This window comes from Zonotrichia leucophrys, chromosome 3, assembly GCF_028769735.1.
Source record: "Zonotrichia leucophrys gambelii isolate GWCS_2022_RI chromosome 3, RI_Zleu_2.0, whole genome shotgun sequence".
NCBI lineage: Eukaryota > Metazoa > Chordata > Aves > Passeriformes > Passerellidae > Zonotrichia > Zonotrichia leucophrys.
In genome coordinates this window covers 26,523,142-26,542,209 of record NC_088172.1, presented here as the reverse complement: position 1 = coordinate 26,542,209, position 19,068 = coordinate 26,523,142, and the positions used below count along the sequence as shown (strand labels likewise).

At 39.5% G+C, this 19,068-nt stretch overlaps 1 protein-coding gene across 2 annotated transcripts in view; it reads right to left on the bottom strand.

The window, feature by feature from the left end:
• Positions 1-5,403: 5,403 nt before the first annotated feature.
• Positions 5,404-19,068, bottom strand: part of RNF144A (ring finger protein 144A) — a 58,210-nt gene continuing 44,545 nt past the window's right edge. Inside the window, exons 4-9 of one of the 2 annotated variants that reach the window (XM_064707681.1) lie at positions 13,877-13,981; positions 13,632-13,692; positions 12,403-12,610; positions 10,485-10,632; positions 9,142-9,231; positions 5,404-6,008 (exon numbers count right to left, since the gene is read on the bottom strand). In XM_064707681.1, coding sequence (XP_064563751.1) covers positions 5,877-6,008; positions 9,142-9,231; positions 10,485-10,632; positions 12,403-12,610; positions 13,632-13,692; positions 13,877-13,981 — 744 coding nt within the window. In that variant the 3' untranslated portion in view covers positions 5,404-5,876. The remainder of the gene's footprint in view (positions 6,009-9,141; positions 9,232-10,484; positions 10,633-12,402; positions 12,611-13,631; positions 13,693-13,876; positions 13,982-19,068) is intronic. The other variant, XM_064707682.1, reaches the window with a different exon arrangement.

Below are 19,068 nucleotides of genomic sequence, written 5' to 3'. Positions count from 1 at the left end.
AGAGCTTGTTGATGGAGTCAAGAACATGAGAACTCATTACCACTGTCAGAGAGTTAAATATGCTCAGTTATTCAGGAGATTGGGCTTTACTCTGTGGAAATCCAGAGCCCTGGGAATATGTCTCTGTCTGCTCTGGGGTGCCCTGACGCCCAGGGGAATCCTGACTTTGACCCTCATTCATGGACAAAGATTCCTAAACTCCAGAATAGACTAGAATCCACTAGAGTGTGAAGTAGATTGTAGAGAGTAGTGTAGATGTATCACTTGGGAAATTTAGGTTTTAGGATTTTTAGTATGTACTGGATGGAAGCAAGATGGAGGGTGTCATCCTGGGCTTCTTCCTCCTCCTTCATGGCTCTGGGTGGCGTTTTGTAATTGGGTGGAAAAGTCCACATTGTGGGCTGTTGGGGATCAGTTATTGGATTAAAAGGGAAAATAATCTAGGTGTTAGCTCTGAATTGGATAGTTTAGCTTTAAAAGACCTTGTAACAATAGATTGCTTGCCATTTTTGCAGTGCTTTTCCAGTGCGCTGAGCCTGGTGTGGACAGCGTGCAGAACTCTAGATAAGATAACAACAAGAACCTGAAGACTGAAAAGATCCAATGCGTCTCTCTTTCCTGACACAAAACCACTCCAGGAAGGTCTCCCCAGACAGGGAATCCCCCTGGAGAGCCCAGGCAGAGTCCCAGAAGTCAGGGAATCGGCAACAGGTACCCCAACATTACTTTTCCACACCAGCAGGTGGGAGCACAAGCTGCTTGCAGTCACCTGCACCAGACCTAAACCCATGGTGCAAGAACATACACACGCCTCAGAGTGATCCTTGGGGCAGCACGTCCACTGCCCAGAGCATCCATGGAATACAATGGGAGCTGGATCAAGGACTCACTTAAAAGATGGTCAAATTGAGATAAAAGGCAGTAAGTGACTTGGCCAATGTCTTAAGGGAAAAACCAACACTATCACCATTGAAGAGGAACTGGGCTTTGCTCCTGATCTCTCTCAGGACTGGCTTCAGCCCATCAAAGATCCAGCTATGCATCAAATTAGTCCTAGAGATATATCTGAAAAGAGAGATTCAGATTCCTTCTTCCAGCTAAGCTGGGAGATGGTGAGTCAGAAACGACAATTATGTCCAGAATTGTGGCAGGAGGTCTCCAGGCCACAGGCTGTGCTTTCTCCAAAAGCCTGAGAGGCAGAGAAGCACAGGGAAAAGTCACTATGAAGAATCACAGGAAACACATTCATTTAAAATATCTATTGAAATTACAAATTAAACTCTCCAATATGATTCAAAGTACAAAACACCACATTAAAAGGCATTCAACAGCTCCTTTATACATCACAGTGTTAGTGGCACAAAATGCACTTACATTTCAAATACATCAACAGAACTATTTTTACACTGGTCAAATACATTATTTATACATATGCATGACTCCTTCATGCTTATCCCTATACAAGTTTTAAAATACATCATAATAAAATGATCAAGAAAGGTTCAGTTATGTACCACGTACCTGTACCTAATGTTCTTGGATTTCTTGTCAGATATACACAAATCAAAGCAATAATGAAGACCACAGGGCTCTAAACACAAACAGCATGCCTTACTTAGTACAAGTGCATTAGCAATTAAGGGCTGATGCAGGCTTTTTTTGATGTCCTTAGTATCACTGTCATCAACAACTGTAATTTACTTGTTTTCCTCAGGCTTTTGGATTATGTACATGAAATGTACAAACTTTGGTCTTAAAAAAGCAAACCTGCACAAAGGTTTATGCATGCTGCACCTCACTGGAATGATAACGGCCTGCATTAAAAATATTTATTCCTATACAGTAAAAGGCCTACAGATGAAATGCACAGAACTTCATTCTAATCTTCCTGCCCATAACAATATTTTTAAAAAAAAACACTTAGTATTTTTCTCACCTATGGATATTTTTTCCTGTCAGCTCCATAAATGAGAGCTATTCCCTAATTTTGATTGTTTTCTGCATGTCAGGAGCTCAGCTGTAAACAGAGAGTTGATTCAGTCTGCTGTTATTTGGGATTTTGCCTGATTTATGCACCAGAGTATCTGAGGAAAGATCATGCTTCTTAGTATGTTGGGGAAAGTATCCTAAATTCTTGACATGCTAAAGTCAGTAGTAGGAGGCTTCAGAATGAACGCCAACATGAATAAAACTAAAATATTAACATAAAACTACAGTAATCTTTTATATATAATTGTTCATCATCCACAAACTTTTGAAGAGTCTCAAAACCAATGAATTTGTCCTCACAGCACTCCTGAGGTAAACACTGGTCCATTCACTTTACAGATGGTCAGACTGAGATAAAAGGCAGTGAGTGACTTGGTCGATGTCACAGGGGAAAAGCCAACGCTACCAGCATTGAAGATGAAGTGGGCTGTGCTCCTGATCTCCCTCAGGACTGGCTTCAACCCAACCAATGGCAAGGCTGGGGAGATGCAGAGCCTCTGGAGTGGGACTCCACACTCCCTAGATGTGACACCACATGACACCCCAGAAGAATATGCAGATGATGTACGAGTACAAACTCTATCAAACAGCATTTATGAACACACCATTTACTCAAGAGCTGGACTTGATCCTTGTGGGTCCTTTCAAATCAGAGTATTCTATGATTCTGTGTGAATAAAAACACCCTAAATAATAGCATAACCATAAAAATGCAGCAGAAATCATGCTGTCATACTTGTTTTTCTGGTGCAAATACAAAAAGTCATAGCTGTTGCAACAGATTTTCATTTGAAAGACAAAGAAACAAACATTCTCTTTCCTGTGGCAGGGAGTTTAAATGTCAGAGTTTAAAATTATGTATTTACAATTGAATTTTGGGGTATTAAATGTCACAGTATCAATATAAGCTGTAACATAAAAGCACCCTGAACTTAATACATCACCACCAAACGTTGCTACTTTGGAACCACATCAGCATTAAAAATAATAATAATAATATTAACAACCATAAAAATAAGCAAAAAAGTCCCCGAGAATACAGATGGAATGACATTTAACAAACCTGAAAAGACTGGGTAGGTATTTGGTAAATATATGTAGGCATATACTCTATTCCAACAGCTAGGATGTGAAACAAGATCTGTGTCATAAAAATCACCAGTAGCAATTCAAGTATGTTGAGATCAGAGATACACTGACACAGTTTTCTGATTGCATATAATGTTACTTGTGAGTATCAATTATAAATTATCATTTTAAAATTTCTGTATTTGCAAATGTATCTTTCTTTTTTCTTTTAAATCTGGAAATGCATTAATTCTGACATTGATTATTAACTGGCCGCACAGCACTTGGGAAAAGTCAAGTTCTGCTGTATTTTGACATAAATTCTCTAAGAAAGGCACAGAGAAAATAAAGCTTCTCATACCAGGACACTCAATACTGTTCACAGGCGAGTGAATATTTCCTGTTTACTATGATCCCAGTAGGAGAATTGGTCACCAGCCACAGCCACAATACAGCAAAACCCCTCAGTGCCCCAGCTAGAAAATTAATAACCCATTAAGTCTTTACATCCTATTGTCCAGGGTTTTTTTCTCCAGTCAAACAGGAGTACAGGGCCAGGGAGGAAAGGCCATAGTTCAAGCTAACCTCCAGGAAGTTGTCTTTTGCAGAAGGGTTTTCACTAATTCTGCGCAGTGAAGCTATGACTCAGGACAACTCAGGTGCATGGCTTGGGATCCCTCTGGGAAATGGACTGAGCTGATGCCAGAGGGAGAGAAGCACCTCCCTGCCTGCTGAACTCAGCAGTGCTCCACACACCCCTTGAAGCTGACAAACAGGGATCAAATGCACTACAACACTTCCCTACGGGTATTTTTGAACAATTCAGCAATTTTTAATAACCAAGATAGCCAAAATACTAAAGATACTCAAACAACAAAAGATCTGAACTGTGCATTGCCATAAACAATCTGAAGATATCATGACTTCAGATTTGCTGGAAACAACCTATCCTTTTTATTCACATTACAGAGGCCAAATTCATTAAAATCAAACCAAGTAAGTGAATTGCAATCTCCAGCTCCTGGAGTTAAAATCTACGGTTAGATACAATTTGAATAGCACTAAACTTGGAGGATAAGGGAGGAGAATAGTTTTATAAAAAGAAATTGGCCTTTTCAAAACTGTGCCCTACAATATTTTTATTTAACAGATACACAGTGTAAACCAAAAGCCAATAAAGAGTAATTTTTTGATGGTTGAGCTATGAAAACAATTCCCAGCCTGTGACAACAGCCAGAAGCAGATGCAGTTAAGGATCTTAAGACATTTTCAGTACAAAGTTATCCTGGCTTCACGATATTCATCCATGTCAGTACATTGCTAATGGCAGAAATAAATGATGACCAAGAGATGATGTAAAACTTCAGGCCACAAGTCATTCAAAAGAATGTTTTCCTTCGTATTACAGATATACACATTGTTTCAGGTGCTTCACATTTCATGGCACAAAGTTATTAGTCAAATTCTTGTTGGCTTTAAAATAGAGCAAAATGGTTTTCAAAAAATATTTCCAAAGAGAAACCTCAATGATGTAGTATGTTGAATAGCACACTTTACTACCCTGAAAACAGAGTACTGAATTTTGCAAAGCTATCAAGTGATTAGTTTTCAAATAAAAACTTATTTTGTCACAGTATTGTTATTAGCACAATACACCACATATCATACAATACTATCTCTGAAAACGGGCCAAGTAGTTTAAATGCAAAGCACAACTTCCACAAATATCCCAGGCATTTTCATATTAACTACAGGGATAACCATGATGTATTTTTATATTTAAAAGGAAAGACTCGTTAATAACCCAAAAGTCTGCTAAATAGTAAAGTTAGTCCTGTATTTTTTATTAATTGTCCTAAAGACAGAAGCAAGCTATTCTGAATTTCCAAAATAATTCAATAGCACAGCTATTTACACATTTGGTTTAAATAGGATTTTATATATATATATATCTATGTATCTATAAAAAGATTAAGATACCTGGATTAGAAGTTACATAGCCCTATAAGTGTAGCAGAACCCTAAACAATAGCAAAAAATAACAATTCAGAAAAACACTAGTGGTCCAGGGGTAAGCAATACCATCAATGTGTTTTTAAAAGAAACTTGATTAAATAGCGGGTTTGTGCCACCACTCAACCTTACAGCTTCATCAATGAATTTTAAAATGTAGCTTTTAATCAAACAAATTTCTTATAAGACTTTATAAAATTAGTGGAAGGCAGCAGGACTAACTTTGTCCCTCTGATCCTCCCCAAATTTCAAGAAAGGCATAGGATGGCCTATACGCACCTTACTAATTTTGTTACACTTGGAAAAAATAGGTACTAAAAAGGACATTGTGAATGCTTTAACAAAATCAGATGTTTATTAAAGTCACATGAAGTTGACTATCAGATTCAAATGATAGTCAACTCAAACATATGCAGGAGTAAGACACCAAATTTGGAAGCAAACAGATATGCAGAAGTTTGTAGGCTTTTTCAGCTTGGTTTGCTGATGTCATTCAGTACAGTCCCTAGTCCACCAGCAGGGCAGCACCAACCTTTTGCATTATTTTTAGCAGTATCACCTCTTAATTTCAGATAGCTACCCAGGTCTGTGGTCTCCCTTTAGCACCAAACTTGCCTTCTCTTACCCTCCTTGTCTGTTATCAAGTGATCTGTACAACAGTAGTAACAACAGTTCCTGGAATCAAGACTGTGTCAACAAAAAGCAGAATGGGGCAAGTAAGGCTACAGCAATATAAGTGCAAGAGGGAAACATAACAGCAACAGTAAAACCAAAACATGTTGTGATGAGTCCAATCTTCTCTCAGTCTAGGTAGGTAGAGGGTCATCATCTCCTTTATTACATTTGCACTTGCAGCAGAGAACAAATGGTGTAGCAAGTAGAAGGAAAGGGGAGGCCACCAAAAGTAGAAGACCAAATCCTGCAAAAATGCCTACCACCTGTAAGAGAAAGGGATAGCATTGTGTCAGGGATAGCATTGCCTAGATTCTGTGTCGGCTACACCACTGCATCCTCTGTGCCCATCAGAAAGACCTCAGCAAATGCCTCTGACCTTATCAGAGCCAGAACTCCCCACGTGTATACTACAGTCAGCTCCTGTGACCAGAAAACGTCAGTGAAAGTAGTGTGAATGTTCATGTCTTAATGGCTCCTGTCAGAACTGTGCCACAGAACTGTTTTATCACACAAGGTGATGCAGATGTCTATTTGACTTATTGAGTTTTCTTACATCTCAAACAACTAATGAAGCAAATCACTACTACTTTTCTTGACCAATCTTAAATGCTAAATATTGAAATCAAGGCTATAAAAAAGACTTCCACTTTCAGGTGCTCTCCTTTTTTCTGGAGAAAACTTCAAGAAGAATGAGTCAAGGTGTTGGTGGTATAATCTGGGAAGAATCCCACAGTGTACCACCAGCATGCAGTCAAGCTTGGGAATTTCAATCACAGATTACTAACACCATGGATTATAGGAGGACTTTGTATATGCAATGGCTTTTTGCACTCAGACCTGAGCTCATGCTGCTGCTTCAGGGCACATGATCTAAGTGCATCTTTTTCACTTACATTTATTGACCGCCTCCTTCCCAGCATGAGCAGAGGACCATAGACTTACATAACCAGTCAGTGTGACAAAGCAGTTAATTTCTACAGAGCTTAAATTTGGAAAATTGTTTAAGAAACATTCAAGTTGAGCTTCATCACCTGAGAAAGTTTCCCATTTGCCACAGGCAACCGTAAGAGTGATGTTGCAATGATATGCTCACAAATTATTTAAGTGAATAATTTAGATTTATTCACATGACAGTGTCTGTGAATAATTTTGAATAATGATGGCAAGAGTGGAATGCTAATGCAATAGCAAAACCTCACAGCAGAAGGCAAAATGAAATTAGAGTGCAGCACTCATTACAGATTCTTCTAGTCAGGGCTAGATACACCACTTCAATTAGCTGGCAAATATTAAATTAGCCATGGTATAGATGGGACGATGCAGTAGCTCTTTGGCTGGCCACGGATAATCGGGTGTGGATGATCTTGCACAGGGTTGTGGGGCTGTGCTGACGCGGAGCGCCCGCACCCGCGGGAGATGGCGCTGTGCGACAGCGCTCCGGGCGCGCACCCTCCGAGCGGGACCGGCACCGCGGCTGCGGCTGCCCGGCATGGGGAGCCCGGCACCCACCGAGCGGGACCGGAACCGCGGCTGCTGCTGCCCCGGCCACCGGGAGCCCCGCACCCACCGAGCGGGACCGGCACCGCGGCTGCTGCTGCCCCGCATGGGGAGCCCCGCACACACCGAGCGGGACCGGCACCGCGGCTGCCCGGCCACCGGGAGCCCCCGCTGCCTCGCCCTACCATCTTATTTCCTCCCGGCAGCAATTCCGTTTTCAGCTTCAGAGGTGGGCACGTTTCATAACCCATTCTTTTTCTTCTGGTGGTGCTGACAATGTGATGCAACTTCTAATCTTTGCATTTATTTCCCAGAAACTAAAGTTAAATTCTTATCCTTAAAAAACATGAGCTGCAACTATTGCCATGGTGCTCTTTGCAACGCAGGGTGAGTGCACTGGTCAGACAGAGCCAAGCTAGAAGCTGGCAATTCAGTGGACCAGACTGACTACTGGTAATTAATATAAAACATCTATTTACACCTACCTTCCTTTCAACCTCAATGTGCCATCAAAGAAATTATCAAGTTTCAGTTTTTTTGTTTTGCTGGTTTTGGTTTTTTAGTGTGTTTTTGCTTGTGTGTGGTGAGGGGCATTGTTTATTTTTAAGCAAAACTGCCTGCTGAGTATTACTTACTTACTTTTCCTTGGTTCTTTTTCTTCTGAAGAAATTGCTGCCCTACTAGGCATCAAGCCATTTTCTCTGGCCAAAGCAAATATTTTTTTAAACCCACAAACAACAAACCAAAGACTCACCTCAATTTGCTTTGGATAAATCTAAGAAGAGCCTTAACAACTTACTCGAAGTTAACATAAGGAAACAATTGCAGTGTTGACTTGCCTTCAGTGGGTTTAGCAGAATTACATCCTGACTAGTAGTGAATTATCACCACCTTTCTCAACAATCAACATCAAACATTCTATATATCAAACATATTTGCACAAACTGCAGTGGCTTAGAAGAAATTCCAAATATCAGATTAATCACCTCATACTACAGGTTTATCAAGTAAACTTCATGTACCCACACACCTCCTAAGCTACCATTGGCTAATCCAAGCAAAAGCCAGTCCTCAGCTCAGACACCCAGTGGTGTGGGTAAAAGGAGAAGGGTGAGATCCTTCTCCTTTTATTTCAGACTTGATGATTATTCTATAGACTTGGGGTTTATGCTCACATGGAAAAAAAATCTTCTTACTTCAAGAAAAGTACTTCATCTCAAAGGTAGCTTTTTCCAGGCACACAGTTAATTTAGGAAGAGATGACTCAGATACGCAGATGTCCCCCTATCTCTGAAGTGAATGTAGAGGCAGTGGATTGGACCAAGCCACACATTAGCATTTATACTGCATGCATCACAGTGCTGCAGAGAGCTCTTTTATTACTAGCATTCTTGCTGAGTCTAGCAACACTGAATCTAGACTACAAGAGGTATTCCCACACTCTCTGCAATTGTCAGTTTGAATCTGTGTTTGAAACTACTGATGAACCTTCAGGGTTATTTCTATCCAACCAACAGGAAAGAGTCAGATAGAGACCATAGCAAGATAATGTCTGTATTCAGGTTAATTCCACTCCAGCTCTGGATCCAGAGCTAAAACTGCCTTGCAGAAAGAGCTTCCTTGTAAATAATACTGACAGTGGCAACTTAGTTCATCCTCCATATTCAGTGAGAACAATCTGGACTGGCACTGCAAACATACCTTTTCTGGTTCTCAGGGGCATTTTGCCAAGGAGAGCCTTCTCTAGGAGAGATAATTGTTCCACTCCAAGCTACTGCCCTCTTTTTATCTGCTACAAAAATCAGTTACCATTTGGCACAGAATTTATCCTAAGGAGTTAAAATGAGGGACTATGACAGCAGTAGAATTGCAGAAAGCTTTAAAAGATCTGAGCTTTACCTGTGTCCTGTGCCAGATAACAGATGCCCTGGAGTGCCCCAGCTTGTTTCGACAAGGTCCTTTGTCATAATGTATAAGGAGAAAATCATCCTGCAAATATTAAATGAGAAGGTAGGCAATAAACAGTAGTTCTTCAAGTTACAAAACAATATAACCAGACAACTTAAACCCAAGAATCACACAGGAAGATAAAAGCAAGTGGATATGGCCATGTCCAACCTTTCCAAAGTGCTTTGTTTATAGTTAGGTGTCTTCACAAGCAGGTTTATTTGGCATGTGTTATAGATATATAATAAATTCTTCTCCCAAAGGGTCTTTAGCTGCATATTTAAATGCTAGCATGAAGTTTAGCAAGAGAATCCAAGAAGATAAGCTGATCACTGCATGCATTTTACAAACATATAGCAAGAGCAAAGGAAAAATCAGTACTTGTGCTGCAGACCTCCCAAAGCTGGCTCCTTTATCTAACTGAAGAACAGAGTGACAAAACAGATTTCTGAGATATTACATCCCTATCAATTCTGTCAGCCTCTCACAAACCAGACAAGATAGTAGGCCTAGTTCTTAGGCAACACTGCTTTTTTATCTGTGAGAGCATGTGAGAAGCCTGTGACTTCAGGATTGTTAGTAAAGTATTCAAATGGAACAACCACAAGATTTGAATAGTTGGGAGTAGCTCTCAGGAACCTAATTTCCTTTGCTATTGTTAACAAAGTTATAAAGTAAAACTGATGACATGGAAACAGATGTTGTGTATTGTATATATTCTGATCTGTGGGCATGATAGCAGGCTGATTTTAAGAAAATATAAACATATGACAGTAGCAGCTTATAGAACAATAAATTCCTGCTGTTGGGGGAACACAGTATTCTTTCTCCTATGGCAGATCTATTTCTTGTCCCACAGAATACAATGAATGGTAAACAAATAAGACTGCTAATAACCTACCACATCTAGTTTGTTAAACATCCTCAGACTGAGAGCATTGCTAGTCTTATAGTGTAATGCCTTCAAGAAAGGCAACATTGAAAAGTCAGCACTGAAAAAAAAAAGCAACACTCTTCCCCATGTTAGGTGCCATGTAAAGATTGTAAACAAATTACTGTCTTATAAGATTTTACTTTTTAATAATTATTTACTGACTCAGGCCAAATGCTAAATTCACACAGGTCAGACAAACGAAACAGAGGATACAAGTCCTATCAAATTATCAGCACCAGCTCTGGTGAGTTGTGGCCAGAAGCTAGAGTGCTATTTATTTAATTGATTAAAGAGACAGCTGGATGGCAAAGCAATGAACTTCTAAGCTTTTGAGAGCCAAGAGTGCACAGCATGTACTCACATCAAGAGATTCCAGACAGTACCAGCAAAAGGCATGTTTGCAATTCTTACACATCATTTGGGCACAGCCTTCATCTCGTTCAATGTAAACTTTACACTTTGGACAGCGTTTGATCGGAGCATCATCATCTTCCACTTTGAAAACTGAACTGTGGGAGAGAGTGAGAAATTAGTAAAATGCATGACCAGGTCAGTTTAGAAAATAATGTCTAAAAACTGTGTATGAAGGCAAGCCTGCATTTTTTGCTTAAAAAAAGAGAAATTACTAGAGATTCAGGAATTCAAGTGGTTTTATTATTCAGATATTATGCTGTGCACTATTTTTCAACTATATCTTTAGGAATATGCTTAATGACTACAGTGTCTACATAAAGTTAGGATCTTTTATTTATCATGTAAAAAACAGCTTTTTTATGTAGATATTAATAGATATTAAACAGTTTTATCCTGTAACGTACCAGATGAGCAGCAGGTAGCTCACATCTAAATATTTTGTACATCTAGATTATTTTACTTTTCTCTCCTTTCTTTCTCAGATGAAGAAACAATCCCTTGATTGCACAATAACTCCAGACCACATTCCTTTGGACTGGGGCACCAGGGACAGAGAACTTGTCTGTGCCCTCCTTGAGGACCCTGTCTAAGAGTTTCCCTCCAAATCAACAACAATAAGGTTTTGGTGCATGTTGCTCTTTCGGTTAAACTTTGTCTCTGTTGACAGACTCCTAACAAGTCACTGTTCATGAGTTAGGGCCACCACTGACTGTTCTTGCACAACTGTGCAAAACCACAGATATCCCCTGATATAATGGGCACAACACAGAGGAATGTTGAAATAGTGGAACAATTTTTATTTCCCTTGTGTAGCTTTCTACTGTATGCAGGTTTTATGCTCACTAACAACTAAAATGTACCTTAAATGACAAATCCTGCAGCTACTGCCATTGTGAGATGCAAGAATTACTGATGGAGAATCAACAATTTGCTGCAAAACTGGACTGATGATTGATTGATTTATTTGCCCAATAGCAGGATAAAAGGACACACACTAATTATTAACACTAGGGGTGACCGTACTAGAAAAAAATGCTTTGTATACATAAAATGTATATGAAACTCCTAATGCTCCTAGCAGGCACATTATGCTCCAGAACAATGAAAAAACAATTTTTACTTTTACTTGATGGAGTAAAAAAATTAAGCATGGAATAAAAACTAAAAAGCAACAAAACACTAAGCAAAAGTAGATAAAGTTTGTTACCTTGCCATGAAATTTAGCAACCTTCAGTTTTTGTCATGCACACACAAAAGCATGTGCCAAAGTTAGTGTATTTGATCAGGAACTCATCATGACAGCATCCTAGCTAGTCATCTGTTACAGCAAAGCTTGAAAGAAGACAAGGTATGAGTAACTAAGTCCAAAGCTGGACAGGGCTTTAATGATGCCTTGGAGTGCAACGCAATCTTTGAAAAAGCCCAGACACAATGGTCTTTCTTATTCAATGGCTGCAGTTTGCCACCAGAGACCACTTGAAACAGAGCTTAAGATCATATGGCAAATGTGCAGAAAAGATGATGGACAGGGAATCCTGAAAATCACTGTCTGGCATGATGTTAGCGACTCCCACACTGACCAGGAGAGCAGCAGTAACAAGATCATCCCTCAAGTGAAGCTGATGAGCTGCCTGGATGTCATATTTTTCCCACTGGGGCAAAAGGCCAAAGGCTCAAGCAGCTCTTTTGTGCTTTTCTGGGAATGCTGGCAAAGAGTGAGGCTGCCAAGAGCTGTTCAGTTTTAGAATACAGCATTAAAAGAACAGGAACAACTAAGTGAAGGAAACAGCTTTAGAACAAAACATCAGGAAAATGCCTCTTTGAGTTTTTGGCTTCTAAATACTTAATCTTTTACAATATCTTACCTTGTTTCTCCTGGAAGAAAAGAGATTGGCATGCTCTCTTGACAGCCTTGACCTGGATGCCAATTAGATTTGCAAGCAGAGCAGAACTCAATGTCACACACTTTGCACTGGACCAGCTGAGGGTCTTGTGGGCTTGATTCCTGGAGCTGGCAAACTGCCTGGCATGTAGAGGATGGACACCAAGTCCGGCAGGGATCCAAAAGCACTTCTGCAAAGGGGCATAAAAGAACCAAATTCACAGGCGGATACAAGATCAGCCTTCCATAACAATGCATTTCAGCTGAGGTTGACTGGCAGGGCATTTGAAGACACAAATTTTCAAAAGGAGCTTTTTAATTTATGTGACCCACATTGACACAAACCTGGCCTGCTTTGCAAACAGGCACCAAACCAAAGTGAGTTTCATGAGTCTCAATTAATTGCACAGTTTCATTCACTGAACTAAACTTGTTCTGAGAATGAGAGGTATTTTTTTCAGTTGTACTTGAAGTTAAATACAGCATATACTATGCAGTTAAAACCACCAGAAAGTGTTTTTACAATGCCTTGCCCAGTAGGAATCTATTTCAAGTTGACCTCTATCCTAATGTAACCACATGATTAACAAGAGCATAAGATACAGTTTCATCTCTTTCTTGGATGCTCCTTACAGATAACTCATTTCATGTTTCAAAGCCCAGTGAAGGCAGTAAAAATCTACCAATGATTGCAGTGGTTTCTAGGCTGGGTCCTGCCCCCAGCAAAACTTTACTGTCAGTTCTCTATGGTCCTGCCATTGCACATCTCCATTAGCATACAGTCAGCTTATGTTCTTAATGTGTTTGTATCGTTACACACATGCTCATTAATTCTGTACTAAATGCTAACCCAGGAGATAATCTTGCCTCTGTGAAAGAGGTCAGTATTCTTCTCCAGCCCCTACAATACTAGTAGTCAACTTAAACAGCAAAGCTCAAAATAGAAGTCACTCCCTCCCTTAGCTATTTAGGAATATAATACATAGCAATTTTCTTTCCTTAGTTTATTCCCAGAGTGCTGCAGTTCTGGGAATGATACAGGCAAGAACAGAAGCAAGAAGAAGTTTTAGGTTTTGGGGTTTTTCTTTCTGATGACCAAGCAATTAACGCACAATGATACTGCAAGAACATACGCAGAGATTCTGATTTATAGGACTGCTCTGGAAAAAACTCATTCTCACAGCCTTCAGTGGGTAGTGTTACATGTGTTACCTCTTTCAAACTGTAGCTTCTTATACCTTTGCATGATTTCTGATGCAACCATGCACTCAATCTGTTGAAAAAAGGAAAAGAAGAAAAAATTCCAATTAGGAACAGTAATAATCTGTTAAACAGAGTATTTGACCTTTGAAGAATTAATAAAAACATATGTTGTCAACAATTAAGCTGCAACATAAAAAGCAAGACAGATTTAAACATCCTGTAAGGAAAACACCCTCTTTGCAGGAAGAATGTACCTCATTTTCTTGCAGATGACCTCGCTTTGGGCAGGCAGCATCAGGGCAGCTGATTGCTGTTTCTAGACCTTCTTTGATTAGAAGTTCCACATACTGTTTTAGGCACTGTAAGAGAGCCAAACACTGAGTTAACTATTCTGCCAAGGTTAAATCCCTCAGTATTTTAACAGCTTTAGTCTGAAAATCTGAAGAACTCAAACTTTGAAAAAACAGGTACTACTGTGTCTGTTTTACAGCCATGAGCCACATTGATAGCTTTTGCCACATTTATACCTTTAAGTAGAAAACAAAGTTTATTTCCCCATCAAAATTATAGAATCATTTAGGTTGAAAAAAAACTTCTAAGACCACTTAAACCAAAATTAACCAAATAGCTTTTCATCAATTTAAAATATGCAGCAAGTTACAAAATAATAATGGGGGAAAGAACAAATCAAAGAGGACGCAGAGGCGGAAAAAACAATAAAACACCTCCATGATACAATTATATTAACCACACTCCAAAGAAATTTGTGTGACTGGAAGTCACAACGTATCTTAGTAAGCAGTAATTCCCCATAGACAGGCATCTGTCAAGCATGCTAGAACACAAAGGAAGTTGAGTATCTTGACATGTATTCTTGGAAAACAACTATCTGAACTTCATGGTTAAAGAAGTAACTTTTCCACAGAGTGGAAAAATGTGAAAATTAGGACTCCCTGAAGAACTATAGTTTCCATGGGGACCAAATAATAAATATTGGTAATACTAATATTTTTCTCCCCTGGCAACCACAGCATTTTACCCAGCTCATAACTGTAAATGTAGCCTCTGGCACAGCAGTGCACAGCACGGCTGTCAACAAAGCAGAGAAATGTATATTTTTGACCAAGGGCAAATTAAGATTAAACCTTGTCATTCTTGATGAGCAACAACTCCCCTCCACCTCCATTTTTCCTACATCAAGCTGAGAGCTAATGCTTAGGTGTCTACTGGGAAGACAGGGCAGTAATGAAGAGATGCCCTCTGCTGCTATTGTGCAGCTTCTACCAGCTTAGCACTACACAGAAAGAGCAGACAAGGCTCTGCTTCCCAGTGGATGGGGCACCCTGTGATGTTCTCACCCCGCCTGTGTGCTCAGCTGCCATAAGCAAACTGGAGACAATTAAAGAACTCTGTCCCTAACTCTGTTTGCAGATGTGTGAATAAAGAGTGAGGCTAGACTAACAGCAGAGTGAAATGAAGATATAACACCAGCTCAGCATACAGCTGTGTGGGAAGTAAGAAGGATTACACACTCTGCAGCAAACTGGCAAAACAAGGATTTCAGTTACCATTTCCAGACATTTGCTAAAGGTATGCAGCTGCTGACTAACCACCAGCCTAGGAAGGCAAAGGGCTGCATTGACAGTGCCAAGGCTGGTGTGCCTAACTTCAGGTCAGAGCACAAAACTGCTTCTTCCTTCACCCTGTGCAATCAAATGGCCCATCAACAAGCACCTTTCAGTCTAACCCTCAGGCGTTGGCTTGTAGCTGTTAAAGTTCACATTTCAAACCTCTTCTCTTTCTCTTCTGCCTCTCCATTTGTCTACTCAGCTCCTTTCAGATACCTCTATTAACAAATTATTCTAGATTTTACCTCTCGCAGCTTGATTGTGGCAAAGACTGCACTTCCTGCCCACACAATCTCTGCTGCTCTGATCCACAGCATTTCTGGTGGCAAGTTGCCACCACCTTGATAGCACGACAAATCATTTCTGTTAGAGCTCCCTTTCTCTGTGTCTCCCACACATTAGAGAAAGCAGGTCATTTTTTTTTTTTTGAGAAGAAAAACAGAGATCAGATAATTGATATTTATAAAATTTTTAATTGTGCAAAGAAATCCATGTGTGACAGCCTACACATAGTCTTTGTCTTCCTCAGTAGCGGTTTAATGAGGACAACTGTTCATTTAGTAGATGGTGACTCACAGAAGGTTTCCAAGCCTTCACTCAGAGCTCTGCAGGGCAGGTGGTGGAATACTTTAGGAGAACCCGTATCACTAAGCACAACAGGCTGAGATCTGTAACACCCAGACCCTAGGCTGTGTGCCTTGGCAAGCTGTGATTTCAGCTGTAGTGAGGTATTAGTGCTGCTATAATGACACTGCTGGCTCTTCTCTTTCCTCTCCATTTTCAGATGCCAAGTGTGGACTAAAACGAAAATGCATACATTTTTAATGCCAGCACTTAGCACTTATAGCAAGTACTTTTCAAGCTGAATGAGCTTTGCTATCATTAATCATTAATGTGGCTAATTCTCCTCCTCAACCCGTTTAGGACTATTGCCAAAGCCTACTCAATTTGCTTCCCTTTCCTCTCATTTTCCAAGAAACTACACAGTTCATTCCTGTCATGAGCAGTGTCCCTGGCCTTTCCCTTCCCCTTGATGGGGCATTGGCTGCTGCCTTCTCAAAAATCAGCACAGCCAAGTGCACTTCTCATGCTTCACTCATCTTCTGAGAAATGCCTCAAGGTTACAAAACATTGCTGGAAAATAGGTAGAGGATAAAACACGCTATCCACTCAAGACTCCCCTGAGACTTCTTGGGTGGAGAGAGAGGAACCCAAATCAGTTGCAAGAGAATTTTATGCACAGGGTAGCTGTGGCTTCTCTTGAGAGCCACAAGACATTCAACTTATGTAAGATTGGCTACAGTACCAGAAATGCAGCAGCATGCAAGCAACACAACAAAGCAGGATTAGGTATTCAATCATATACTATGAAAAATTCATTGTAAAACAATTACAAAAAAAATGACAAATTTTTGCAAATTTTCTATGCAACTTGATTCAATGCTGGAAGAAATTATTTTCACAGTCCTTCCATTAAGGCAATAAAGTACTCTATAGCATGAACAAAAAATATGGGAGTGTAGGTCACCCCAAACAACATTCAAAATGAAGTCTATTACATAACTTTTCTCTGAGAAAACAGGAGCTAAAATTAGATACCTAAGGCATGAGATTGGAGTCAGGTTACAAGAGTACATTGACGTATATAAAAGCAATATGCTGAGGAACATCTTTATTATTCTTCTAATGGATGTGTGTCAGAAGAGACCAGTTGGCTCCCCTGAGCACTACTCCTGTATTGTTCCCTGTGCATGCACACTCCTTGTGCATCCCTGCTCTGTCCTTCCATCCCTACTGTCCTTTCTGACACATGCATAACTTTTTCTGTCACCTGGTAACGCATGAATCCTACAGGCCTTTGCTGACCCCATGACAAAGGGCAGAAGCACATCCATTTTTAGGAGTTTTGGCCCAGATCCATTCCCTCACAAAGATCAACTGAGACTCCAATTCAGCAGCAGTTTACTATAAGCTGCCTATATAAATTGGCAGCACTTTTTTTTTCTGTTGCCTCAGAGACAGATGACTAATAAAGGAATGACTTTCTGAAGCTGCCAAGCACAGTGCAGTATTTAAAGCTCAGTAAGATGTGTTGCACTTCTAACCTCTATACATCAAGGATTGTGCCACACAGGAAGGTATGTGCTCTGACCACTCAAGTGCCATGGCTTTAGAGTTTCATATCTTTTTGTTTAATGTTATAAAGATCAACAGACCCTATATAGGAATCAAAATGCTTATTTTTTGCCTAATTTCAAAACCACAACACAATCTTGCTCTCCTGCATTTAGCTCTAACAAACCTGCATGGGCCACAGCAAAATTTTTGGATTTTCCTTTTCTTTTAGAAGAATTCCAGGAATAATCATGCTTACTTCTGATGTTGGTGCTTTGATTTATTTCTCCTGACATCAAATCCCAAATAAACCCCACCATAATTCCAAAAAAGGAATCTTGACTTTCACTGTTTACATGGGGGGCAACACTTATCTACCATCTATTTTGACAGAAAAAATGTGTTCACTTGGCAAATGAGGTCATTTTTCAATACAAAATGTACATAATTAAAAACATTTGGAGATGGTTTGGGAAAGTTATAACTAATTTATTTTTAAGAACATTTTGTTGCTACTATTGCAGCAAACAAGGAGCAGTTTTTCAAGATGCCACTTTTGAGTTAGGCAGACAAAAAGATTATCCTGCACTGCTTTCTTAACAGCTGATAGGTGGAATTTGTTAAAATGTAGACTTCTGACTACACTAATGCTGTGATGCACGTGCCAAATCATATGGGAAATTTTTAAATCAGTCCATGGATTTGGAAAGGTGAAAAACCCATGACAAGAGTCATGAAGTATATCATCACTACACAATTTGATTTATTTCAAATGTATTTTAGTGCTGGCACTAGGCCATAGCCATCACCACATGAAGTGTGCACTACATGCAGAATCATCACATGCTGGTATTGGAAAACAATTTTTAAAAAACCAAAACACATGCACCAATAAAACTGAAAAGGAGGAAAATAAAAACAAGAAATCTAGCATTTAACAAGTTCTAAAAAAGAAAGGGAATTAATTTTTTACAATTTATTTAGTAGCAATTAATATTAAAGTTTAGGCAAAGGCAGTGCACAAATATTAACCCTGGAGATAACCCTGCACTTTGGGCAGACAATCACTAGGAGTTTACACTGCACTTCAGAAACACAAGGAAGGGCTGAAATGCTTTCTCAACAAGGGAGATTTTTTAAAGCTCAAGCTAAAAATCTTTTCAAAGAGGATAATTATTAACATGTAGACTAAATTGTTGGTCTCAAATTCTATATCATCTGCAATCCAGGATTAGATGAACATCTAAAAATATCATACATAAATATACACACACATATAATTACATAAACTTATATTCAACCACATGAAGACTCAGGAAAAGCTGGTTGGTATTTTGTGATCCATGTTACAAGTGACATCAGGATATGTACATGCAAAGATCCCTTTGGGCATTGCATTCTAGGGTAAGAAGATTCTTCTGTATGAAGAATATGAAAGGATATTGAGTGAGAAGCACTTATTTTGTGTCTTGTAGCTGAAAATCTACAGCTTGGTCTATGGGCTGCTTTTATGCTAACAGGATACTAAGCCAAAGCTCAAAATTCATGTGATGGGGGCTACACAGATGACCAAAACTACTTCAGCATCAACTACATTTGGGAGTATTTTTATGCTCTACATACTGGGAAGTTTTCTTTACACTGCTATGAAATGAATTCTAAGAAGGTAATATATTTTCCTTCTATAAGACAGGGCAATACCA